The 25,364-nt window shown below is 41.7% G+C and overlaps 3 protein-coding genes across 3 annotated transcripts in view; all 3 read right to left on the bottom strand.

Moving 5' to 3' along the window:
• Window positions 1–1,409: 1,409 nt before the first annotated feature.
• On the bottom strand, window positions 1,410–4,877 carry LOC138636678 (solute carrier family 22 member 1-like). The gene is made up of 6 exons (XM_069724812.1): window positions 4,477–4,877; window positions 3,662–3,709; window positions 3,356–3,459; window positions 2,360–2,514; window positions 2,050–2,218; window positions 1,410–1,656 (listed from the first exon to the last, which is right to left on the bottom strand). Exons 1-6 carry the CDS (start codon window positions 4,828–4,830, stop codon window positions 1,509–1,511), a joined length of 978 nt encoding a protein of 325 aa, XP_069580913.1. The 5' UTR covers window positions 4,831–4,877; the 3' UTR covers window positions 1,410–1,508.
• A 981-nt stretch (window positions 4,878–5,858) lies between these two features.
• LOC138636672 (solute carrier family 22 member 2-like) lies at window positions 5,859–12,570 on the bottom strand. Its single transcript, XM_069724801.1, has 11 exons — window positions 12,076–12,570; window positions 10,862–10,965; window positions 10,439–10,593; window positions 9,793–9,961; window positions 8,818–8,932; window positions 7,980–8,083; window positions 7,604–7,818; window positions 7,391–7,499; window positions 7,109–7,221; window positions 6,610–6,709; window positions 5,859–6,142 (listed from the first exon to the last, which is right to left on the bottom strand). The coding sequence occupies exons 1-11, from the start codon at window positions 12,475–12,477 to the stop codon at window positions 6,049–6,051; spliced, it is 1,680 nt and encodes a 559-aa protein (XP_069580902.1). The 5' UTR covers window positions 12,478–12,570; the 3' UTR covers window positions 5,859–6,048.
• A 961-nt stretch (window positions 12,571–13,531) lies between these two features.
• igf2r (insulin-like growth factor 2 receptor) overlaps window positions 13,532–25,364 on the bottom strand; it is a 40,461-nt gene continuing 28,628 nt past the window's right edge. Inside the window, exons 40-50 of the mRNA XM_069724802.1 lie at window positions 24,881–25,033; window positions 23,277–23,511; window positions 22,860–22,999; window positions 21,809–21,926; window positions 20,630–20,776; window positions 19,788–19,972; window positions 19,057–19,243; window positions 18,798–18,941; window positions 18,610–18,679; window positions 17,625–17,927; window positions 13,532–17,504 (exon numbers count right to left, since the gene is read on the bottom strand). Of these exons, the coding sequence (XP_069580903.1) occupies window positions 17,337–17,504; window positions 17,625–17,927; window positions 18,610–18,679; window positions 18,798–18,941; window positions 19,057–19,243; window positions 19,788–19,972; window positions 20,630–20,776; window positions 21,809–21,926; window positions 22,860–22,999; window positions 23,277–23,511; window positions 24,881–25,033 (1,850 nt within the window). The 3' untranslated portion in view covers window positions 13,532–17,336. The remainder of the gene's footprint in view (window positions 17,505–17,624; window positions 17,928–18,609; window positions 18,680–18,797; window positions 18,942–19,056; window positions 19,244–19,787; window positions 19,973–20,629; window positions 20,777–21,808; window positions 21,927–22,859; window positions 23,000–23,276; window positions 23,512–24,880; window positions 25,034–25,364) is intronic.

Raw genomic sequence — 25,364 nt, 5'->3', positions numbered from 1 at the left:
TTCATATTTTAGACAACATACTAAAGTATTAAGTATTTTAAATTTTTTGGGCCAAAAAAAAAGTCATACTATAGTATGACATTTTTGGTGATTTTTGTGTCGATGAAAAAGTTATGCTATAGTACGACTGTTTCGACGACATACTATGGTATGACTTATTCTTCATATTTTAGACAACATACTAAAGTATTAAGTATTTTAAATTTTTTGGGCCAAAAAAAAAGTCATACTATAGTATGACATATGACATTTTTGGTGATTTTTGTGTCGATGAAAAAGTTATGCTATAGTACGACTGTTTCGACGACATACTATGGTATGACTTATTCTTCATATTTTAGACAACATACTAAAGTATTAAGTATTTTAAATTTTTTGGGCCAAAAAAAAAAGTCATACTATAGTATGACATTTTTGGTGATTTTTGTGTCGATGAAAAAGTTATGCTATAGTACGACTGTTTCGACGACATACTATGGTATGACTTATTCTTCATATTTTAGACAACATACTAAAGTATTAAGTATTTTAAATTTTTTGGGCCAAAAAAAAAGTCATACTATAGTATGACATTTTTGGTGATTTTTGTGTCGATGAAAAAGTTATGCTATAGTACGACTGTTTCGACGACATACTATGGTATGACTTATTCTTCGTATTTTAGACAACATACTAAAGTATTAAGTATTTTAAATTTTTTGGGCCAAAAAAAAAAGTCATACTATAGTATGACATTTTTGGTGATTTTTGTGTCGATGAAAAAGTTATGCTATAGTACGACTGTTTCGACGACATACTATGGTATGACTTATTCTTCATATTTTAGACAACATACTAAAGTATTAAGTATTTTAAATTTTTTGGGCCAAAAAAAAAGTCATACTATAGTATGACATTTTTTGTGATTTTTGTGTCGATGAAAAAGTTATGCTATAGTACGACTGTTTCGACGACATACTATGGTATGAATTATTTTAAATTTTTTGGGCGAAAAAAAAATTCATACTATAGTATGACATTTTTGGTGATTTTTGTGTCGATGAAAAAGTTATGCTATAGTACGACTGTTTCGACGACATACTATGGTATGACTTATTCTTCATATTTTAGACGACATACTAAAGTATTAAGTATTTTAAATTTCAGGGCCATGTGGGTTTGGATTTTTTTTCTCCCTTAATAATGTGTTATCTTTGACTAATATTTAAATTTGTTTGATGATCTGAAACATTTAAGTGTGACAGACATGCAAAAAAATTGGAAATCAGGAAGGGGGCAAACACTTTTTCACACCACTGTATACCTGTTATTTTGGTTCGGACCAAACAAGGCAGGCGTGAATGCATCCTAAGTCTTCAGGTTTAATCATAGAAAATTTTTAAAACTGAATGTGAGAAACCAATGCATTTTGACTGAAATTCATCACCAGGGTGTTGAATTAAGACAATAACAGAATACACTCCTCGTTTGTGATGGTCTTTTGATGAGATCCGTTGTGTAAAAAACTGTTATCCTTTAAGTAAACCATTGAATTCATCTACCTCCAAATTCCTTGTGAATTTCATCTTGTTCTCCTTGGCCATGGCTTCAGTAATCTCCAGAGCTTCGGAGGATCTTTTCTGAGTGATGAGCCACCTCGGAGACTCTGGGATGAACCTGACAGACGAAACGACGCAGACAAATCTCAGCAACTGTCCAACAATGAACAGACAAGTCTGGGCTTCTTTGTTCCTCGTGACTATTAACAAGAAAACTAAGGATGCTTGTCGCACTATACCCAGGTTAAGACATTCACCATACTTTCATAATATTGCCGGACACAAACAGTGACGTTTGATTAAGGTACTTGGATGAAGTTCATTGTGAAAGCTAATAAAACTGTAGAAGAAGAATAAGTAATAAACCTTATTATCCACCCTACTGACCTAAACACCCTACTTTAGTCTGCACTGCAGATTTGAGTGTAGTATTGCCAATTGCGTATTCAAGCAATTATCCCATCATATGGTTGAAGCGAAAGGTTTAAAAATTGAATAAGATGTCTCTAACCAGTAGTAGGACACAAAGAGGATGTAGGGGACGGTGATGACGACCTGCAGCCAGCGCCAGTCAGTAATGAAGTAGGCGAGCAGAGGAAGGATGAGGTTGCCGATGCTGAAGAACATCTGGAACAAGATGCCCACAGTCCGTCTGTACTCCACTCCAACGATCTCTGTGACTGAAAGAATGACAAAAAAAGTATTAAAACTGAATGTATTTTACGAGAAAGACAAAAACAAAACGGACTTGGCGTGGCTTTTGCATTTAGCTGGTTCGTTGCTGTAAATTTCAATCAATTTCAGCAAACAGTCATCATTACGTAGGACATAACAGGTCATCCAGCCTCCTTTGACTCCAAAGCCGAAGATGGCCCTGACCACCAGGATGGAGATGTAGTTCGGAACCACAGCCAACACGATCCCGGCAGTTACATTCAAGACGTTGGACACGAGGAAACTGATCTTCCTGCCAAACCTGCAGAAAGAAAGAGAAAGTACATCAGGAGGGGATTGGTTGATTTAACATTAGATCATTATTTTGAAGACAAAACCTTCCAAAACAACATGTAGCAGTAAAGTCTTTGCTAATGTTAGAGGTTTCTTGTTGACAGAAAGCCATGAGGTGCATGCTTTTCATGTGCGTTAGTCTGCCAGGGTCGTGTGGGTCTAGATTACGTAAATTTCATTACGTGTCCATGGCCCTTTGTGGATTTCCCATGATGACAAAAAACTGTAACTGTACGAACTCTAATCCCAGCGAGCTTTCTGACTGCGCATGTGCCAGGATAACGACATGGATGCTTGTTTTGAGGAGGAGATGTACGAGGAGATTTGCTGTCATCCCCAACTTTAAAATTCATCATAAAGGAGTACGAGAACACGCAAATGGCCTTAAACTCTGGGCGGGAAATCGCCCGCAGGAAGAAGTTTTAGTACAAGTGAGACAGAAGCGTCATGCAAAAGTGAAAGCATGCATGGAAACACAAATCATATATAAAAATGGATGTCGTCTTTGAGTCTGAAAAATAAACCCAATGTAGAGGTGCCTTAACGTGCAATACCATTGATAGCCACTGTGGGCTCAGTCCAAAAAAAAAAAACTCTGGCTCCAATAGACTCCCATTCCGAAAGGTGTCAATAAATCGACCCCTTGCTCCTCCCCCGCTTGTCCAGATAAGGTCTCTTGCGGCCCCAAAAAAACAAGAAGGCAATGCCCCACTTGAAGTTTGAAAATGTAGCATGAATGGAATCGTGTGTTCGTCTGCTATCTATATTCAGTGTCCACGCTAGAGAACACAGGTAATTCATGGCCTCACCTGTCAGCAAAGTAGCCAAAAGCAAAGCTGCCGATGAGGAAGCCCAAGTTGAGAGTGGACTGGTACATATCCACCAACCATCCATCTGAGCACACCAGGTTGAACTGAAGAGACGAAAACAGGACATTTTCACAGGTTTGCATAGTAAAATATTAGAAACCAGGCATTGTGAGAGTCGCTGATATACCTCGTACCTGCCCTATTTAATTATTGATTTAACTGAGAAACCTCGCAAAGTTTCAGTGAATTATCTGTTGTAAAGCAATTCTATTTTAAAGTGTCCATGCATCAAATTTCTCTTCTCACCTCTGTGACAAAGGACTTCCTGCCTTCATACTGATACTCCCAGCCATCCTTAAAGACAAAAACAAAAGAATGAAATTCATGCACCAAATCAAAAGCGCGTCTCTTTTAGTTGTTCTAGGATGACAAATGGGACATAACTTCTGGTGCTGAGCTCTCGGCGTATACTGGGAACCAAATTTTTGAACATGCAAACCCCAGTGTGCAAATGAATATGAAGGACATTGGGTCAAAACCCCGCGAATGTCCTGACCAGTCTTGGACACGTTTGACGTATGACGTTGTGTCATATTTAGTGAAATTCAAAGGTAACAATTAACTAGAATTTACCACCTGGCGGAAATATTGAATTCATGAGCCTGGGCCACCATGATGGGACAGTGACTTTGACCTTTGACCATCCAAATTTCATCAGTTCACCGTTGGTACCAAGTAAATGTTTCCGCCAAGTTTAAAGAAATTCCGTTGCGGCATTCTTGAGATATTGCGTTCACGAGAAGCGGGACACGACGGATGACGTGGACATGAGGTTACGGTGACCTTGAACTTTGACCTTTTCACAACCAAACTCCAATCAGATCATCCTTGAGGCCAAGTGAACAATTGTGTCACATTTGAAGAAATTCCATCCACGTGTTCCCTGAGGTATCACGTTCACGTAAATGTCTGGAATTTCTTGAGATATCGCGTTCACAAGAACGAGACAGATGGACGGACAAAAAAATGTCCCCTTGTGGGATTAATAAAGTATCCATCAACCTGAAAACACAACACCTTTAGCTGGCGTGAAGCCGTAAAAACAGTCTCTGGGAACGGACCTTGCATGCTGTAAGTGGAGCTCCACTCAGGTGCAGCTCCTGCGTGTCGCAGGCGAGCCCCGTGGCGTTCCAGTCCACCTCGAACTGCTCGCAGGCGCTCTGCCGCAGCTCGCCGGAGCTGTTGACCAGAGGCAGCGTCAGCCTGCGACTGTCCGCCGGACTCCAGCCGCACGCCTGCCTCCTCTCCGCCGCCGCCGAGTCCCGGCACCAGTGATCGGGAGTGAAGCCCTGGAAGACGATGCCCACGTACACGCCTGCAAACGGCAACGACAAGAAACAGAGCAGAGCGAAGATTCTCTTCTGGCAGCGGCCAAAAGACCCGGCCTCCTCCAGGAGGTCATCGAAGGTCGCCATCGACCGCAACACAAGTTTAAGCTATCGAAGTAAATCTAATGTACCATCCAGCGCACCGTGGATGAATGCCCTCTTACTTTCAGACTTCATTTGCCGCTTCGCTGAGCAGGTCGATCAGAAGGTAAAGTCCAAAAGGTGAATATGAAGCCTAAAGCACGTTACTGTTTAATGGAGTCAGACAGTGAATTTCAGAGAAATGATGCAACCATTGAACAAACCTGAGCGAGCATGAAACAGAACAAACTGATTAAAGTATCCGACCATATAATTTATGCACACAGAGTTATTTTTTAAGGCAACAGTGCTGCATCCAGTCAACTGCAGTCTGTTGTAGGCAGCAGTGCACTGGAACCTTTAAACAAACATAAATGTACGAAAGTAGAATCACAAACGAAGCTGGACTTTTGTTCTGCAGCAGCCTTTAAGCGTATTTACATCCTGTAGTTACTCCTCTTTAGAGTGATTTTCATTATTAGCACCGGAGTCCAACGGAGTCCACTATTATGAATGGATGAGAACGACGCCGCAGGCAGTCCACTGTTGGTGTTTTTCATTTTAATATCAGCCTGGAAATTCTCTTTCATATTTACCAACAGGGACGCCGCCCACTGGTTTGTGAACTGCCGCTCTGACGCCTCAACAAGCCAGAAGGAACCATATTTGGCCGAGAAGGGGGAGGTGCGAGTGACGTATCTGACTGGATCTGATTAGGGAGCCATGGAAACTAGGCCCCGCCCACATAACAAACAGACACTTCACCCCAAAAAAAAAACCACTTATCGAGGCCTGATATGTAATTAATGATAAGATTATTTTCAGATGGACCACCAGAAAACTAACAAAGTAAATCTAAGGTCAATTTCAGCAGGCGATGAAAGCGACACCACTCGATGAATGTTTGCTGTCGTTTTAAACCGCATTTACTGTTACCGTGGTAACCACGTCAAAATCAACCAGGTCTAAACTCTCGTAAATGTTTTTTTTTTTTTTTTTTTTTTATTCCAAATAAAAACACATTGCAGCTTAAGTCGTGTTAAAAAGAAAACTCTAATAATTTAATGACGCAGTCTTTGATGAGGCTCACAGACAAATGTAGAAAACTTTTAATATAGCTGTCAAAAAAAAAAAAAAAAAATCACAAATTGAAGGCAGTATCAAATACATCTACAAGCAACACTGTTCACAGACATAAATAAATACTGAAACACTGAAAGAGATTTAAACGGTTGCTTGTTCTTTGTCGGACGAGACGTCGTTGTTGGGCAACAGGTTGGCCAACTGATGGTTCCTCTGACCAGCTTTCTCCTTCGCCCTGGAAACCACACAGAGAGCCACATGAAGTACATCAGGTACAAACTGGTGTACGATATACAGCTGCCACAATTAGGAGACTAATCGATTAGTCAATCAACAGAAAATAAATCGGCAGGTATTTTGATAATTAATTGTTTTACTAATGTTTGAAGCAAAAATGGCGAATATGCTTTTCGTCGTCATTTGTGGACATGAAAATATGGCTTTTTCGTTTTGCTTATTTAATGTGATTTTACTGACAAAAAAAAAAAATCTGCAGATTAATCGATAATTAATGTAATCTTTTGTTACGTCCCTCATCGGATCTGCGTGATTGAGAAAAGCATGACATCTTCTTCAAACTGCGTCCAGAACACATTTAGCGCCGACATGTTTACTTCCATCAGATACAAAAACATGGACTCAGTCTAATAAAAAGAGCCTCCTCTGCTTTTATTTTTTATTCTTGCTGCCGTAAATACTCACTTCTCCGGGAACTCGATGTCGTCGATGGTGTCGGGCAGCGGCACGCCTCTGGTCTCGGGGAGCAGCAGAACCAGACCACCGGCCAGGAAAGCCAGAGTGCCTGCAAAACACGATCCGACATATTCTCAACTTGAATAATAACGCGTGACAACCGTTCGTGTTGATCTTTCCAGTTTAATTACATCCGGCAGTGAAATTTCGAAATTCTCTTTTTCGTAGAGATTCCTGGTCTGTGTAACAACTAGCTTCCAAGAAGAATATAATACTAAGATAAAAGTCAATGGAGCACAATTACTTTTTTTTAAATTTTTATTAATAGTAATTAAGAACACAAACCATTTCTGAATATAACTTTTATATTTGGAAACACTTGCGTTGAGTTTCTCGAACGCGGCGAAGAACTCAACAATCGAGAAACAACTTTCCTCAGGACGGGACTCGCGTCATTTTTTTACATAATTTTAAAATGTTCTGATGCAACAATATTATAAAAACCCACCGAAGATGATGAGCGGCAGCTCCAGCCAGATGACGGCCAGTCGGTAGAGCAGGAAGGGAGCCACGATGCCTCCGACATCACACAGCGTGGAACAAACGGACACTCCCAGGTTCCTTCAGACACAAAACGAAAACATCCAGTTAGATCATATTTGAAGGTGTATTTACAGCATATTTATGTTTCTAAACACTGTCGGACAGTTTTTCTGACACAAAAAGATGTTTTATTGTTTTAGAGAGCTAAATATCAACAGCTACAATGTGACCAGTTTCTACATTTCACCTGACGAATGTCGGGTAGAGCTCGGTGTTAACGAACACCACCATCTCGAAGGCCATGGTGATCCCCAACCGACCGATGCAGGCCACAACGGTTTTAAACCAGAACATGCCTGCGAGGACGTCGACAGGAGGAGCGTTCAGGGGGGGGCGGGGGAGGAGGCGGGGCAAAAATGTACCAGGAAAATAACAATCTGTTGATATTAAAGATGCTCACTGTCGGGAATGAAGGCGGTGATGAAGCAGGAAGCTCCGGCCACGAAGTTGGCGGCGGCGAAGGGGAGGCGCCGGCCGATGCGTTCGATGGTGAAGAGGATGAGGAAGGCGGCGGGGAACTCGACCAGGCCGGAGATGAGGAAGTCGATGTAGACGTTTCCTCCCAGAATGCCGAGCCTCATGATGAGACCCTGGTAGACGACGGCGCTGGTGAACCTGGGAGATGGAGGCGGCGGGAGGGGAAAAAAGATTCATCTCTAATCCCATAATTCAGATTTCTGATTGTTTTGATTGGTGAAAATAATCCTTTACAATAAAAAAAATTAATTAAAAAAAAAAAAAAGTAAAGTCCTGTTCAGGTTCAACTAAACACTCACCAGTTGTAGCTGAGAATACAAGTGTGTTTTCTCATTTTTGGAGTTCGGATCAGGTCCATGAAGGAGGCGGTGGTGGTGAAGTCGGCGTTATCATCGGCCAGAGTCTGCAGGAATATAAAATGTCAACTACGGCGGACATCACTGATTAAAAACTGTTGCACTGTAAATTTACACAGATCTTTAACATTTTCTTTTGGTTTAAATTGAGCATATTTTGCTATTTTTGTCTATTAACTGTTTATACTCAGTGTTCACTTCATTGTGTAGATATATCTCAAACTAATGCTGTCTAACACAATAAATACTTCCTGAATAAAGGTTTTATAGTTTAGTTTTCGTTGAAACTGTTTCAGGTCATTTTGGAGGCTATTATTTTGTCCTTCACTTATATATCAATGAGGTCAAGTTGAATAACAAAAACCTCTGAATAACATTAAAAAAAAATTGCACAGCAGCATAAACTATAACCTCCAAAGTGATCCACACACATCTGAAATAGATTCTTTTTTTTTTTTTTTTTAACATTTTATCCTTTATGATAGGAGGATTTATTACAGGACTGCAGTATTAGAGTGAAACGGCATCATGTAAATGTAACTGCACCAAAAACAGATACAAAATATAAACAAGGATTTTAAAATTGAACGCAACTAGAACACATAAAAGGAAACTAAATTCTAAACACAACAAATATAGAAACTAAAAATGTTTTGAGAAAAATGGAACAATGGGAAATGGTTCCGCAGCATCAATATGAAAAGTGTGCGTCTTCTCCTGAGTTTTGTTTCTGATGCACAGATGTTTGTCTTTATGTCTCGAACCCACTTCGTGCAGCTACCTCGATGTTCTTGGACAGAGTCATCTTGTTTTCTTTGGCCATTGCCTTTGTGATTTCCACAGCTTTGGACTTCTGGTTCTGGGAGAGGAGCCATCTCGGAGATTCTGGAATCAACCTGGAAATAAATAACAACAAAAAAATGTTGACAACAAACTGAAAAAAATCTGACGTGTTAAAAAGTGCAACTTTTCTTTCTTGTTTAATTTTGTTCTTATTTCAGTTTTGGCAACTTATACAGTAAATTAAAAAAAAGTTGTCCAACTGTTTTTTGGTTTTTTTCTGTTTTTACAACTGTGTATATATATATACATCTATATATATTAGTAATTGGAATAGAACAACAATTTAGAATAAGATTAGTAATAAAAGTCCAAATATATATAAAAAAAAATTCATCATTTGTAATGATTTTTTTTTTACAAATAAACTTTTACGATCAAAAAGGTTTTAACATATTTTAAGGTTTGATGGGTCGTGAAACTCAGTATGAAGTAAATTAGAATTAATTTTATATTTATAGCATTTGATCAAACACCGTTAAAGCTACACTGATGAATTGTTAATTGAAGATAATAAATTAAAGACAATGATAAATATGTAAATGTATTTTAAAGTAATTTTGGTGTCAGATACTGTAAGAGCACTGGTGAGGATTGCAATTCATTTTAAATTAACCCCTCTTTGAACTTTAATATCTAATTAATGATGGAACTATTTTCAGAAGAAACACCAGAAAACTGATCAGAAGGAGGGAATTTAGCTAATGACACCATAATGACTTGTGGAAAACATTTACTGACTTTGGATTTCATGAAAGAAGTTGATGCTTTTTAAGCCTTTTGAGCCTGAGGGTTTTTTGAAAGCCAGCCCCTAGTGGCCCTCAGTGGAATTGCACTTTAAGGGCACTTCTGCATTAGCTTCAGTTTGTGGAGTCTACGTCCAGTTTTACATACAGCCTGTGGAGCGTTTTCTCACCAGTAGTAGGACAGGAAGAGGATGTAGGGGACGGTGATGACAACTTGCAGCCAGCGCCAGTCAGTGATGAAGTAGGCGAGCAGAGGGAGGAGGAGGATGCCGACGCTGAAGAACATCTGGTAAATGACTCCGACCGTACGTCTGTACTCCACTCCCACGATCTCTGTGACTAAGAAAAGAAGAAATTTAAAGTAGTTTAAACTTTTTTTTTCTTCTTTTTAATCACTGTAATACTTTTAGTGATGTTTTGTAGTAAGATATAACAATAAAAAAAATGGTTATTTTGCTCTCAGCTCTGACACACTAAAACTAGTTTCATCCTGATTCCATCTCCATCTAATACGAGTCAATATTTGTAATTAAAAACAATAAAACAAGCAGATTCATCCGTGAACACCTAAACAAAGTAAGACCGTCTTTCTGTTTTGTTTTTCACACGCTTTTAACAATGACATAATAATTACAGAATCATGAATCCTACTTGTATTGACAACATAAAAATAAGATTTGAGTTGACACTTAATTCCTTTAAAAGAGTTTAAAAAGCTTCTGCAGAAAGGTTTGAAACTTTATTTGAGTCGAGAATTGTGCAAAATGTAAATGAAACGTGGAGCTCAAAAGCTGTGAGGATGAAAATGTTCCTTACTCAGCACATATCCGGCCACCCAGCCTCCCTTCACCCCAAACCCGTAGAGCGTCCTGAACACCAGCAAGGACACGTAGTTGGGAGCCACGGCCACCAGGATCCCGGCGATCCCGTTCAGCAGGTTGGACATGAGGAAGCTCAATTTCCTGCCAAACCTGGAGGAACATGGTGACGACAGCAGCTGTCAAATTACCGTCAGTCTGTCTCATGTAATGAAAAAACAAAAGAGCCAAAAAAGAAAAAAAAACAATTCCACCATATTTTCCAATTACAAAGACGTTGACCAGAATATATGGCAAGCAGATGTAATGATAAAAGTCATTGTTTCAAAAGACATGTTTACATGTGAAGTTAAAAATCAAACCCAGAGGTCAATTTATTCGATCTGAATTCACCCGTAATCGCTGCCAATCACTGCCTCACCTGTCGGCCAGGTAGCCGATGGCGATGCTGCCGACCAGGAAGCCCACGTTCAGGGTGGCCTGGTACATGTCCACCAGCCATGCGTTGGAACACACCAGGTCAAACTGGAACAAAACACAAAGCAGTGGTGGAATGTAACTAAGTACATTTACTAATGTACTGTACCGAAGTACAATTTGGAGGTACTTGTACTATACTTAAATTGTCTGCTACTTTATACTTTACTACAATTCAGATGAAAATATCGTACTCTGTTAATTTTGCAGCTGTGAGTTTTCAGATCAATATCTTAAAATGAATGATCAGATTGTTATATATGCATTGTTATATACGTGTACATTAGAATATTTAGTAGCTGAAAGACATTCCAATCGGACTTTAAACGGATAAATGTCTTTATCTTTTGATGCTTTAAGCACATTTTGCTGACAGTACTTGTGTAGTTTTACTTAGCAGATCCCTTCAGGATTTTGTAAAGTAATTTTTGTGATTGTTGCACGCAAAAGTGTTTTATTCTGCGGTGGCTCGTCTCAAAATCGGCAAGTTTTGTTTGGAAAGGTTACTTTACGGCGTAATTATTTCAACAGAGTTTTTTTTGCAGAAAAATTGCAGGAATTTTGCAACATTGCAAGCTACCACAGGAATGGGCTGAATTTGCATCAATCATTGCGATTTCGACATCGGTATTTTCCGCAGGGACTGACATAGGTATGATTTTGAATTCAGGACATTTACTTGCAATGGAACAATTTTCCATTGTGTTACTTTTACTTTGTGAAAGATCAACCAATAAAAGAAAAATAACAACTTTTTTTCACCAAAAATATCTGAACAAAATTTGTTTAATTATATAGTAAAATTCTGTATTCTATTACTTATATTTTCATGAGGATGAATGAATAAAGTCATTTACACTAATACAGCCAATGGTACAAATGTCTTGTTCAATTTAAGACAATAACTGATTCTGTGATGTTTACATGAAAAGTTATCAATTGATGAAATAAGTCTGTAAACTCAGGCTCCAAACAGCTGCTGCAGAAATTGATGATAAAACAGTTTTTTTCTTGCTTTCTCTTGTTCTCATTTATGCATAATAATATACTTTTATTACTAATATTTTCAACCTGCATCAGGTTGTATTGTATTGATGCCTTTTTTTTTTTTTGGTACCCTTCGCTCGTGCTTTTTCCCCGACACGTCTCGTTACTCACCTCAGTGACGAAGGACCGTCTCCCCTCGTAGTCGTACTCCCAGCCTTCTCTGCAGCCGGTCGTGGGAGTTTTGCCGAGGTGCAGCTCCTGCGAGTCGCAGGCGAGCCCCGTGGCGTTCCAGTCCACCTCGAACTGCTCGCAGGCGCTCTGCCGCAGCTCGCCGGAGCTGTTGACCAGAGGCAGCGTCAGCCTGCGACTGTCCGCCGGACTCCAGCCGCACGCCTGCCTCCTCTCCGCCACCGCCGAGTCCCGGCACCAGTGATCGGGAGTGAAGCCCTGGAAGACGATGCCCACGTACACGCCGGCCCAGGGCATGGACACCATACACAGGAGGGCGAAGATGCGCTTCTGGCAGCGGCCGAACTTCCCGGCTTCTTCCAGGATGTCATCGAAGGTCGTCATGGTTGCAGAAGTGTCGGGTTTCTTTTGGAGAACTGCAAAAACACAACAACAGCTCGACGGGAGTCTAATTTGTATGCCGAGCCTCCCTCTGCTGAGTGACCATTGAAATGCCTCTCCACTGGGTTTTTAAACAGGACCAGCAGGAGCAAAGGTCCGCAGAAACACGTCGGCGCTCTGCAGGCTGACCAGTGGAGCATTGAAAACACGTTTGCTATCACAATTACAGACGTCAGACCGTCTGCGTGAACCAGGCGGGATGCCTCCGAGGCCGGGGTCAGGGCTTCATTAACATACACGCATCAACACCAACGCATGGACCCGAGGGTGCAGCTCCTCCCTGCAGCTCATGCACACTGATGCTGTCAATCAGTCAACGTGTGAATGTGGTTTCCAGGGAAATCTGTTAGACATGAAGATCTCTGCTTGACTGAAGGTGGATGTTGGAAATGACTTTAAACTTGACTTGGATTAAAGACTTGATTCGCACTAGTCTTGAATGACTTGTACTTGTCCTGGTGGATTCAAGACTTAACTAGGACTTGTCTGGAAGAACAAAAAAGACCTGACTTGGACTCGTTTCCAAAGACTTGAGACTTGATTTAGACTAGTCCTCAAAGACTTGAGACTCATATATAAGATGGTAGACTTGGCTCGCTCATATCTAGACTTAAGACTTGTCTGGCAGGGTTTGTGACTTTTCTTGGACTTGTCTGGAAGGACTTGAGACTTGAGGTGGACTTTTGAGACTTCTACAAATAGTTGAGACTTTACAGGGGCAAGTATGTCCGACTTGACTTGGACTTGTCACTGAAGATTTGAAACTTGGATTTGTCTGGAAGGACTTGAGATTTAAGGCGGATTTGTGGCAGAAAGTCCAAATCATGTTTCAAATTCTTTGAGAAGCCGAGACATGTTGAGTCTTTTAAAAAACAATTTTTTTTACTTATTATAACTGGTTACATTGTATTCCCAATAATTCAAGTCTCTGGCCCCCATTTTTTCCACGTATTGTTTTTGTATTAGTAACAAAATCATGATTAAACCAAAACAGAGATAAACAGCGGATCTATTATTTATTCAAATGATGCAATATTTATTTTAAATTCATTTTAAATAAGAAAACAAGCAAAGAGCTGAAAACATATCAGACAACAAAACAGACGAGAACTAAAACATAATAATGATCTCCCGCAGTATACCGAATCATCACAGAAAGTTTCTTGTGCTTTTTTATGTCAGTAAATTCTCACTTTGTTTCTCTGCTTCTGAATTTGACTCTCAGATCTCAGACACTGAATTAGTTTCACCAAAATGAATTCTCGGCTTGAGTGTCGACAAAAAAACCCACAAAAAAGCACAAGAATGTCCAGTAATATCTTCAGGAAAGAGAAGGTTCAGTAGAGTACCATGCAGATGATCCACACAAACTTTGGTGCCAAAATACAGCAGAAACAGACTTTTTATGCAAAGACGGAAAAAAAAAAAACAGACTTCACATACTTAACGGTACCTTCGGCTGCTCTGTACCGAGGAGTGCTACGACGTCTCCTCGGGAGAGTCTTTTTTTTGTTTGTTTTTAGCCCAGATCAAACCTCCTTCTAACGGGGTCAAGAATTAGGCAAAAAGCTTCAAGAAAAACAGAAACTCCACTCGCTGAATGAATAAACTAAACTTTATAAAACAAAACAAACTTTTGTCAAGTCTGCCAAAAACAGGCTCGATTTCATTTAATTTGTTCTGTTCTTCTAATGGGAATTTGAAGATGAGTGTGGACTATAAATTGTTTGTTTGTACTCTGGTTTGTTATGCTGCCTCGGGTAGATTTGACTTTGAAAGTAAAACCCTCCATTCTTTCTGATCAGAAAATTGATATGATTATACAAGTGAGATGTGGAAAATAAAAAAGGTTTATTATTTTTGAACTTCCTGGAGTCTCAAAACAAATTAAAATCAAAAAAGTTACTGAACACTTTAAAGCCTCAAAAGAGGCAGTAACACAAAGTTTTCCATCTGTTTGGTTTATACTTTAAAATCATGGCACAACCCAAACTCATCCACACAAAATACTGATGCTTCAATGCAAATGCCCAATTTATATATATTTTTTTCCCAAGCTTTACTTTTTGGGCTTTTATTTTGGGCGTCTTACAAAATCTTGTTTAACAAAATTTGCGTACAAAGCTTTAGAAATACCCTGAAAGGTGAACGTTGGTTATTGATTGAGATTTGAGCAATGAAATCACATGTTGTGTGAATAACTTTAGTTTGAATACTGAAAAAACAAAACACTCAACTCAATCAATGTACATACTGTAATGAACATTTATAGTCTGTGTAAGGTCAGTTTCTTAGTTTGGAAGTGTGTTTTATTGGCCTGGTCTAAAAAAAAAAAAAACAAAACACCTGAAATGAGAAGCCTGAAAATGTCACTCAAGACCGAGAACATCGTCCAAACCAACTACAGAACAAGATTTACTGAGATGGATCGTACAGACGGCTGCAACTAACGATATATTTCTAGGACCGGTGAGTCTAACTTTACTGTTCTGGTTAATGGTTTACGGGCCGACAGTCAAAAGTTTCATCTTCGCAGATATCAAAATCTTCACAGAGAAACTGAAAAAGGGGAATTTTGCTGATAAATGTCCAAATTCAGCTCTAATTACACCGGCAGTCAAATCCCTTTTTTTTAAAGTTCAAGGACGAACGTTTATGTTGAATCCGGCAGAGCAGATCAACAAAATGGTCCAAACCTGAGGGTTGTAACGATTAACTGAAGAATCAGTCGGTTATTTTCCAATCTTTGGGGTTCGAACTGAAGCTCGGACAAAAGACATTTAAAAGACGTCACCTCGGTTTTGACCCTCAGACTAAATTTCGAACCAATGAATCGAAGCGATAAAATCAACAGATGAAAAATAGCAGCTGGGCGCACACCAAGAAAAAAAAAAAAACTTTTTTCATCACGTCTTCGCTAGTTCGTTTTACAATCGGAGGAAATTAAATACGACAGAGAGCCACGTTTTAATTCAAGCGAGGGGAACGAAGGGTTGATTTTTGCGTTGGCTCACTGAGGATCGCATGACGTTACCAAAAGTACAAGAGTGAGTCTGCGTTGTAATTGTATGAACCAAAAGGAAACCACCCATAAAAAAAAAAAAAAAAAAGAAGCTACTTTTTTTGGGGGGGGATTAAAGGGAACAACTTGCACCCAAATACTGTGTTTATACTGTGAACTCTTACGTGGAAACACTGCAGTCTTGCTTTTCATTTTAGAAAGAGAAAAGACGACAACCTGTCCTCTTCCATCACCGCTGACATCCTCGGTAAAAAAAAAAAAACACGAGTTTGGATTTTTTTTTTTTTCTTCTTTTTTTTTTTGCATTAATCATCACATGCGTTTTGGCTGAACTCGGCTGATTTCGGCACTGCGAAGAAAAAAAACGTGGCTTCAACCCAGTTCAAATCTCACTTCATCAACCTGGATGCCAAAACTGAGCCGGCGTGCGAGCAGAAAAAACAAAAAAAAGAAGAAAATCCCCAACTTCCAGTACAAATATGGCTTTTAGCGGGAGGGAGAAGAGTAATGGGGAGGGGGTGGGGGGGGGAAGGGGCGGGGCTTCAAATCAACACAATTCAGACAAAAAGAAAAAAAAAAATCTCAAATTCTCACTTCCGTCGACCGTCCATTCACACTTTAAGGCCATCTCTATTTCTTGCACGGGACAGAGAAAACGTACAGATGAATCAGCTCAGACGACCATTTAAATAATCCAAAATAAACAAACGTGACAGTAATTCACCGACAAACGAGACAAATATATATATATATATAAAAAAAAAAACCACACAAAAAAAAACCCCGTCCACATTATAGAACATTATCACCTATGTACAAAGTCTCTGATCAAAACAAGACAAAAAAAAAAAACAAAAAAAAAATCTACGTGTCGCCGGACAAGATTCGCTGGTGGAAATGAAAAAAAAAAAAAAAATTCACCATCAGGAAGGCATTGTGCTTTCTCTTCGAGGGGGAAAGAAAGAGAAACGAAGATCTGCTATGACAGCAACTGTAAACAGCAAGAAAAAGACAAACGGTTGTCTTCATTCCCTTTAAAAAAAAAAACGACGGGAGACGAGCCCACGTCCTCGACACTCAACCGGCCTCCCGTTGCGTTGTTGTTGTTGTTGTTTTTTCCTCCGACGAAAATCTGCTTTCTCCGTTCGCTGCGATTTACCAACGAAGTCCTCAAAAGGCCGACGGAGGTTAAAAGCGAACCTTTCGTTTCGCCGACGTGTTGCTTTTTTTCTTAAATAGACCTTCGATCCGTCCGCAGCGAGCCGCGCGCCGAAGCTTCATTTCAGAACACCGACGTGAAACGAACGAACTTTTCACGTTGAGAAAAGACGCTTTCTCCGCCTCCGAGGTTGATTTATTAAAAAAATAAAATAAATAAAAAAGTAAATCGTCTCAACTGGCCCGGACGGACGGTCGTTATTAGATAAACGCGACGAGACCGAAGCGACCGCGGCGAAGGAAAAAAAAAACCATTTGATCTCGATTCAAAATGAAAGCGGGTCAAAAAACGCTTTTTAAATAATGAGATTTCAATAAATACAATTCGGACGATAAGACGGTGACGTTGGACAGATTCTGAGTTGGGAACAAGTAAAACTGCAGCCCGAGAAAGAAACAAACAAACAAACAAAACAATTCCGTCCCCCAAAAAATGAAAACAAACGAGGGGAAAAAGGTTTGGAGATGTTGGTGTTTCTCTGTCGTTGCTATGATGGACACATTCACTGAGAGAGAAGAGTTCACGGTCGGATGGAGGGAAGCGAGGAGGGAGGCGGCGGCATCACACCCGCAGGAGGTCCTCGTCACTGTCGTCCTCGTCCCGTTTCCTGTCGGCGGCCGCCGCCGCCATCGCGTTGCCGTGGCGACCGCCCGAGGAGCGAGCTTTGCTGCCCTTCCTCCTCCGGTCCGACTCGTCCAGGAGGCCGACCAGGTCCTCGTCGCTCTCCTCCTGAAATCCAACGAGTCGTTGTGAGGTTTTGAGAGCCGCGGCTGGATGTAGTTCACCCCCCCACCCCCCTCCTCCGCGCGACCCCCGACCCCCCCCCCCCGCGACCCCGACGGTACTCACCGTCAGGAAAATGCTGCGTTGGGCCGCCGCGAGCCTCGAGGCCGCGGAGGACTTCAACACCCGGACCCCCGGCACGCTCAGCACCTCGTCCTCGCTGTCGTCCTCCTGCTCGTCCAGCGAGAAGCGGCGCAGGCCGTCCGTGTTCACCGGCTTGGTCTTGATGTGACCGTTGCTATGGCTACTCCGGCCGCCGCGGTGGGACGAGGAGGAGGCGGAGGAGAGGGAGGAAGACGTGGGCGGGGCTTCGAGCTCCTCCATCAGCCACTCCATCTCCTCTTCGCCGCCTTCTTCGTCCATGTTGACCTGCGGGATTTCGAAGGCAAGTCAGCGCCACGGACCGGGTATAGAAGTGGAGGTGCAATACCAGCGAGCGCCACTAGAGGTCGGCTCCAAAAAGCCTCCGGCTCCATAGACTCCCATTCAACTTCTCTCATCAAATCCAAAGTGAATAAAATGTGTCCATCAGTTATCTCGGTGTTGTTAGCTAAAGTCACTCCTTCTTCTTAGTTTTCTGGAGGTCCATCTGAAAATAATCCCTCATTCATCAGAAAAGAAGATTCAAGAAGACCTATTTTTGGGGGCGTGTCTGTTTGATTGACAGGCCCGTGGTGCAGTCAGGTTACGGCGAATCGGGTTGCGATGACATATTTGCAGGTTGCGAGGAACCACGCGGCCGGTCTTCGACAACGCAAACTGACGAGCTGCAAAGTAGCAGCTGCAAGAACTCAAACGCAACTCAATCAGAAATATCGTCCTCCAAAAAGAGCCAAAAAAAAAAATCAAATGAATTTAGCTTAAAAATGCGGCCAGACGGGAATCTGAACGTTTATTTCGGGACTCGTTCCTTCATTAGATCAAGAGTCTCCAAACCTGTAGCTGCCGGTGGAGCATCGATCTGCATCAATTCTGCTATTGTTCACGTAAAAAGAGGCTCAATCAGCTGGTTCGGGTGGAGCTCAGCTACGTGGATAAATGTTTAACCCACCTTGGAATATTTATAGGAGACTTGGTTTCCTCTCCTGCAGCAACCGGCGACTTTCTGCAACACCAGCTCCCTGGAAGGAGACGAGACGGGAACCAAAAACACACAACAACGTCAAACTCGACCAAATGAATAATAATAATAATAATAATAATAATAATAATAATAATAAATCCAGCGAAAGGACTCACCTCCTCTCTCTCTTGTGGAGCAAAAGGCCGAGCAGACAGACGGTCAGACCCACCAACAGGAGGCTCAGCGCCCCCCCGACCGCCTGGCTCCTCCCGGACAGGGCCGGAGATCCGCCGTCGTCGTCCGTCTGGGCGTCGACGGTCCTGAAAGAGAAAATTTAAAAAAAAAAAAAAAAAAAGACGAGGAGTTGTAGACACGTTGTTCTGCTTCTGGGAGAGAAAAATCAATTTAAAAAAAAGGTCCAGGTGTTTGTCTCACGTCAGACCGCACACAGCGTTGGTGTGCCACATGAACAGATACTGGCACTCGTCGGTCTCCAGCATGAACTCGGGGATGCCGACGCCGGCCGACGGGCTGCAGCGGAACATGATGGTGGACGAGGCCATCTTGGTCTTCTCCCGCCCGCAATTGGACTCGGAGGGCACTATCACGTCCAGGTTCCGTCCTGGTGGGAGAAGCAAGCAGACACAAACAGTCCACGTTGAAAAAAAAAAAAAAAGAAAAGTTCGCTCGGACTCGGACGCAGCTTCCCGGGTCTTGGGGGAAAAAAAAAAAAAGATGCCGAAGCGCCTCGAATCTGCAATACCGCCGAGCGCCACTAGAGGTCGGCTCCAAAAAAAAAAAAAAAAAAAAGCCCCCGTAGACTCCCATTCAACTAGTACTTCAAGCCTCAACAGGTTTTGGGGGGGAAGGAAGGCGTGTCTGTTTGATTGACAGGCCTCAGGTTAAAGCCCCTCCCCCAGCCGGTCCAAATATGGTCATTTCTCAGCTTAAAAAAATGTCAGTATTTTTTTATTTGATTCGAAAAAATATTGCAGGGATTTAGTTGTTTTTTTTCTCTCCAGTGAACCGACTAAAATATAAACGATAAATCTCTTTACGTTCGACATTTCCTGACTGCCGCACTTCTTATCCACATTGTAACACTCGCGTGTTCGTAGCTCAGAAATCGCACAAAGGGGCTCATTTCTACGAAAGTCGCGAATCACCTCTAATGTGGTACTTGGGTTTGCCGGAGGAGCCGATCTGGCGTCTGTAGGACGTGTTGACCTTCGCCTGGCAGATTTTGGCGCCGACGCAGTCGTGCAGCGAGTCGTTGGTGATGCCGGACAGCTGGATGTGGTAGACGTAGTGGTCGCCGTTGCGCCGGATGTCTCCTGACGCCTGATGGAGGCTGAGAAGAGAAACGTCCGGTGTGAAGTCGTCGTCGTCGCGTTCGACGTGGAGAAGAGTTTCCGTCTTTTCCTTCGTTTGACGTGTGATTTCGGACGGTGCTCTGTTCACCGTTCACCGTCAACACACTGTTGCGTTGGTGTTTAATCTCGTTTGTATTTATTCTATTTTATTTGTATATATTGTGTATTTTAACAATTTTTTTATGTATACTTTTAATACCTCCATTTTTTTATTCTGTAAATTTGTATTGCTTTTGCCGAATCTTCCACGCTGTGTGTGTGTGTGTGTGTGTGTGTGTGTGTGTGTGTGTGTGTGTGTGTGTGTGTGTGTGTGTGTGTGTGTGTGTATGTGTGTGTGTGTGTGTGTGTGTGTGTGTGTGTGTGTGTGTGTGTGTGTGTGTGTGTGTGTGTGTGTGTGTGTGTGTGTGTGTATGCGTGTATGTGTGTGTGTGTGTGTGTGTGTGTGTGTGTGTGTGTGTGTGTGTGTGTGTGTGTGTGTGTGTGTGTGTGTGTGTGTGTGTGTGTGTGTGTGTGTGTGTGTGTGTGTGTGTGTGTGTGTGTGTGTGTGTGTGTGTGTGTGTGTGTGTGTGTGTGTGTGTGTGTGTGTGTGTGTGTGTGTGTGTGTGTGTGTGTGTGTGTGTGTGTGTGTGTGTTACCTGAAGTAAAGCACTCCCAGACTGAGGCTGACTCCGGTGTCAGGAACCTGGATCGTCCCGTTGACCATCTCCACCGCCTGCTGCTTCACCGCGCAGGCCAACCGCGTCTCCCAGCCGATCACGAACTCGCACGACACCTCGTCGACACTTTCGCACAAACAGGAAACACGATACTCGAAATAAACGGCTGAATATTTAAAAGAGTCACGTTTAAAAAAAAAAAACTTTTGAGGACCAATTTTGGGGAGAGGGTGGATTTAAAAAAAACAAACAGAATATAATGTCAAAAAGTAGACAAAATAAAGTAGAGGTGTAAATGTGTTTTAGTTTTGAATCAGGCTGTCGACTTCACATTTATTGCACCAGAGCCTCCTCTGGGTTTAGTCGGGTTTTTTTGTGCAATTTTGATTCACATCGGGGAAGAGCCCCGCCCCCTTCACACAGTTCACTCGTCCACCGGCAGCGCAGAGCCAGACCCTTTAAAACCCGCTGGATCCATTTAACAATCGAAACCTGAGCCGACGCGATCGGGTCGAGTCTGACGGTTCAGGTCGTAAATTACAAACTCGTGTTTTCAGACATTTAGAAAATACGTCATGATTTTCTAAAAGTGAAGGGCATTAAAAATGTGGCGCAGACGTTTTGAATATCCGCCGTTTCGACGTTTTTTTTTCAGCACTTGTTCACGTTTATTTACTCGACGTACGCGGAGACGCACGATAATTCCAGGTGTCAACTGCTGTACTTTTTATTTGTGCTCAGTAAACTACAAAAAGTTAAAAAAAAAAAAAAATCCAAAGGGAGTCCTTGGACATGAATCTAATAGAGGAGTTACAGATTTGACTGACTCGTGACTGTGAATAACATTAAACCTGCCGAGAGAAGACCAACGTTTTGCAACGCACCTCAGATGACGAAAGTTTAACTTTAAATACAAACACTCCGTTTGGATATTAACTGCCGGTTAGAAAATCCTGAATCAGAGAGCGCGTCAACGTCTCAGTGAAAATGTGTCTATCTGAGCATCGCGTGGTTTTTTTGTTTGTTTTTACAACTTCCTTCTTGAAATATTCTCCTTATTCAATACAGTGATTTCATGTTAAAGTTTGCTTCTGTGTGAAGTCGACTTTTCTAGAAACTCTTCACGTTGAAAATGAAAAACGGATTTTATTCCGTTACCTGATGAGTTCCGGGTGTCCGACTGTGGAGCCGCAGCTCAGACGGATCACCGTCTTGGCCTTCTTGCCGTTACCGCAGACGTCGTCTCCTGCCGAGTAGCTGACGGAGATCTTTCCGTCTGCGGGGGGGGAGAGAGGGGAGGAGGGGGAGTCAGGTGAGACGACGGCGATAAAACTTTTTCTCAAACGTCAAAGCTGTGAGAGTCACGAGTAACTCGAAAAACCAGATGGTAACAGATGTGCTGCAGAGGGATTTAGGATCAAAAACAACAACTGATAAACTCATGTTTACGTCAAAGCCTGCTCTGATTTCAGTTAAATAAACATTAAAAAAAATAATTTAAAAAAAGCAGGAAAATATATTAAGAAAACATCCAGTCTGGGTAAAATGTCTTGTTTTAGCCACAGACTGTATAAAAGTTAACGTAACATCTTGTGTCTGAAAAATGAGGCCTTAAGCTGCAGTACCACCAGGTACCACTAGGAGGTCGGCTCCAAAAAGCCTCCATAGACTCCCATTCAAATTCTCTCCCAATTCTCAGTCATTAAAGTTTCTCCACGAGTCATTTCGGTGTTGTTAGCTTAAAGTCGCTTATTCTTTTTCGTTTTCTGGCGGTTCATCTGAAAATAGTCCCGTCGTTAATTAGAAAATAAGCTTCAAAAAGGGAGCGCGTCTGTTTGATTGACAGGCCTGTGGTGCAGCCAGGTTACGGCTATCGGTGGGCGGGGACGCAGCGTCGTCGGGTTTTCCTATCAGATCGAGCCAGATCCCCCCCCCCCCCCCCCCAGCTCGCCCAAATATGGTCACTTCCTGCTCCGAACCGCTCCGAACTAGCAAAGATGGCCGCCGAACAAAATCGGAGCTCCAGGTTTCATTACGGACGTTCACAAACCCGTCGGGTGACGTCGCTGCTGGTTGCCGCTTGGTTTCAGCATGACAGTGTCGGATTTACACAAACACCGACACCACTGTAGCATTATTGCGCCCAAAAAAAAAAGAAGAAAGCCAGACTTCAAGCGACGGTGGAAATGAATTGGACTTGTTTGCCCACCGGTGTAGCTCATCTTCTGAGTGTAGACTCGGCCGAGGACGTCAGTTTTCGTCGCTGCCGCCGAGCGTCGGCACACGGTGGCTCCTTCCGGACAGTCGGTGAGCGCACCGTGGATACTCTGACACAGGTTGATGAAATACCTGAAGCAGAGAGAGAGAAAAAAAAGATTGATGCTATTTGGGTATTTTTTTTTGTAATTCTGGAGGAGATTCTTTTTCTATAAAGTTAAAAATCCAACTATATATGGAAGAATATCTGCCACTTTTTAGGTGTACGTCTACCGTTTTTGTGAAAATTTCGACCGAGCAAATCACCTCAGGTTAGACAAACATTTCCCTCCTTCGGCTCCTCGCGTAAAGATTTAAAAACGTGCACAAACAAACGTAACAAAACCAGTTTCCCCCGCTTAAAACGTACGCGTCTCCTTTGTGGCTGAACTTCCACGGCTCGGTGAGGGAGGACAGGGCTCGCAGGTCGTACGTATGGTGCCGGCTGACCAGCTTACACTCCATCTTCCTCGGGGGACAGACGGCGCTGGTGCGCCACTGGAAGGTTGCCGAGCAACCCACCGTCTCCGAGATCAGCTGCGGGGAGCCGTGGCCCGCCGACCGGTCGCAGGTGAACAATATGGAGGACTGACGCTTACCGGAGGCTGGAAGACGAGAGAGAGGTGAAGGAGAGAGAAGAGTCAAGGGGGGGAGGCCATAAAATGCAACACAACTTTATATTACTCAGATCCTTATTTCCTTTTCTTTTCTTTTTACCTTTGGATTGTTATTTTTTTTTAATCCTTTTCTAAGTTGTATCTTTGTTCTGATCCAACTACTAATATCTAAGCTTGTTTTCTGTTTTCTTTCATTTAATTTTCTTAGATTGTTTATAAAACATTTATATATCTTTATATATATATAAAAAGCTGTAAAAAAATATATATATATATATATATTAAAACATTTATATATATATTTATATATGTAAATATATATATATAAATATAAGCTGTAAAAAATTACAAAAAAAATAATGGCAAAAGTTAGAAGTTGCTGAAACTGACATAAGTTAAAAAAATAAAAGTATTTTGCATGATCAAGAAGGAAAAAGTGCCCGAATTCCCAGAGAGGAAGAAACAAATAATCATTTAACTGGACTTTTTTTTTTTTTTATAAAATTTGTAATAAAATTTCAAATTTTATTTAAAAAAAAAAAAAAAAAAAAATCTAGTAGATAGTTGCAGTGGAGACAGACAGGAAATGTGGGGAAAGAGAGCAGAGCAGGTAACACGCCGAGTCAGGCCGTAAGGCGAATCAGACGACATCTGCGTACGCAGGAATGTGTTCTTCGAATATAAAATGATCCGATCTGCGATGACGGGAAATAAAAACCCGAACGTAAAATATTTGTTCAGATCGTGATGTGTGTATTTGTAAAATGTGTTCAGCCTACTTGGTGTGTGTGTGTGTGTGTGTGTGTGTGTGTGTGTGTGTGTGTGTGTGTGTGTGTGTGTGTGTGTGTGTGTGTGTGTGTGTGTGTGTGTGTGTGTGTGTGTGTGTGTGTGTGTCAACACGTTATTTGTAAGAACCAAAAGTTACGGACTTAATTTTCATTTTTCATTTAATTTTTCTATCTTTTTAACGTCTTACTAGTGATGTTTATTATGCTGATTTTAAATTGTAATTAAAATGTTACTTTTCTGAATCTTTTAATCGATTCTTACGATGTTGTTTTATTGTTGCCATTTTAACATTTTATTTCACCTCCATTTTTTTTTTTTTTACTGGTTTTACCTCATTTTTAAACTTATTGCTCCGTTTGTTTATTCGTTTGGTTATTTGCTTCTTTTTTTTTCTACGTTCGTACTGTTGCTCTGACGTGAAGCTTGCGTGAAGGTTTCTATACAAAATAAAGCTGAGTTGAGTCGATGCATTTTTTTTTTTTTTTTTGGACTCTTTCGAAACCAATTTCTCTTCGAACAATTTCAACGAGGGACGTCAGAGGAAAAAGACTCGCCGCCGAGCCGTCACCTGCTTTGCAGAATCCCCACTTCCTGTCCGTGTCGTAGTCGGTAGTGGTGGCGCACCACTTCCTGCCGTCCGTCATGCCGTCTACGATGCACTCTGAGTGTGACTTCTTCATGGCAGTGAAGGGGAACACGCACACGTCTCCCTTAGAGGTCACTAAACAAAAAAGACACGAAAGGCATCAGCTACTTCTTCAACTGCTTTTCCTAGAAAAAAAACAAAAATGAATAAAGAATTGGATTTAAGGAGCGTTTACTCTAATGTCTTTTTAAGACGGTTTTAAAAAGTACAAAGTGAAGCCCGTCCTTCAGCCAAAGAAGTTTTATTTTTAGCCGTTAAATTAACTCTGGAAATTTGGATTTGGATTTCAGGGTTTATTTGTGCAGTTGAATATACTGCGTCTTTCTTTTCCCGGTCACCAAAAATTTGAGGCCTGTTGTCCAAATCGCAGAGAAGGAGGGGGCGGGACAACCGTGGGTTACTGGTG

The sequence above is a fragment of the Brachyistius frenatus genome, unplaced genomic scaffold (genome assembly GCF_029030835.1).
Source record: "Brachyistius frenatus isolate BFR_SWC_R1_liver_20210118 unplaced genomic scaffold, ASM2903083v1 Contig_396, whole genome shotgun sequence".
In the NCBI taxonomy this organism is placed as follows: Eukaryota; Metazoa; Chordata; class Actinopteri; family Embiotocidae; genus Brachyistius; species Brachyistius frenatus.
The sequence above is the reverse complement of the archived record's forward strand: the minus strand, read 5'-3'. Positions and strand labels throughout refer to the sequence as shown.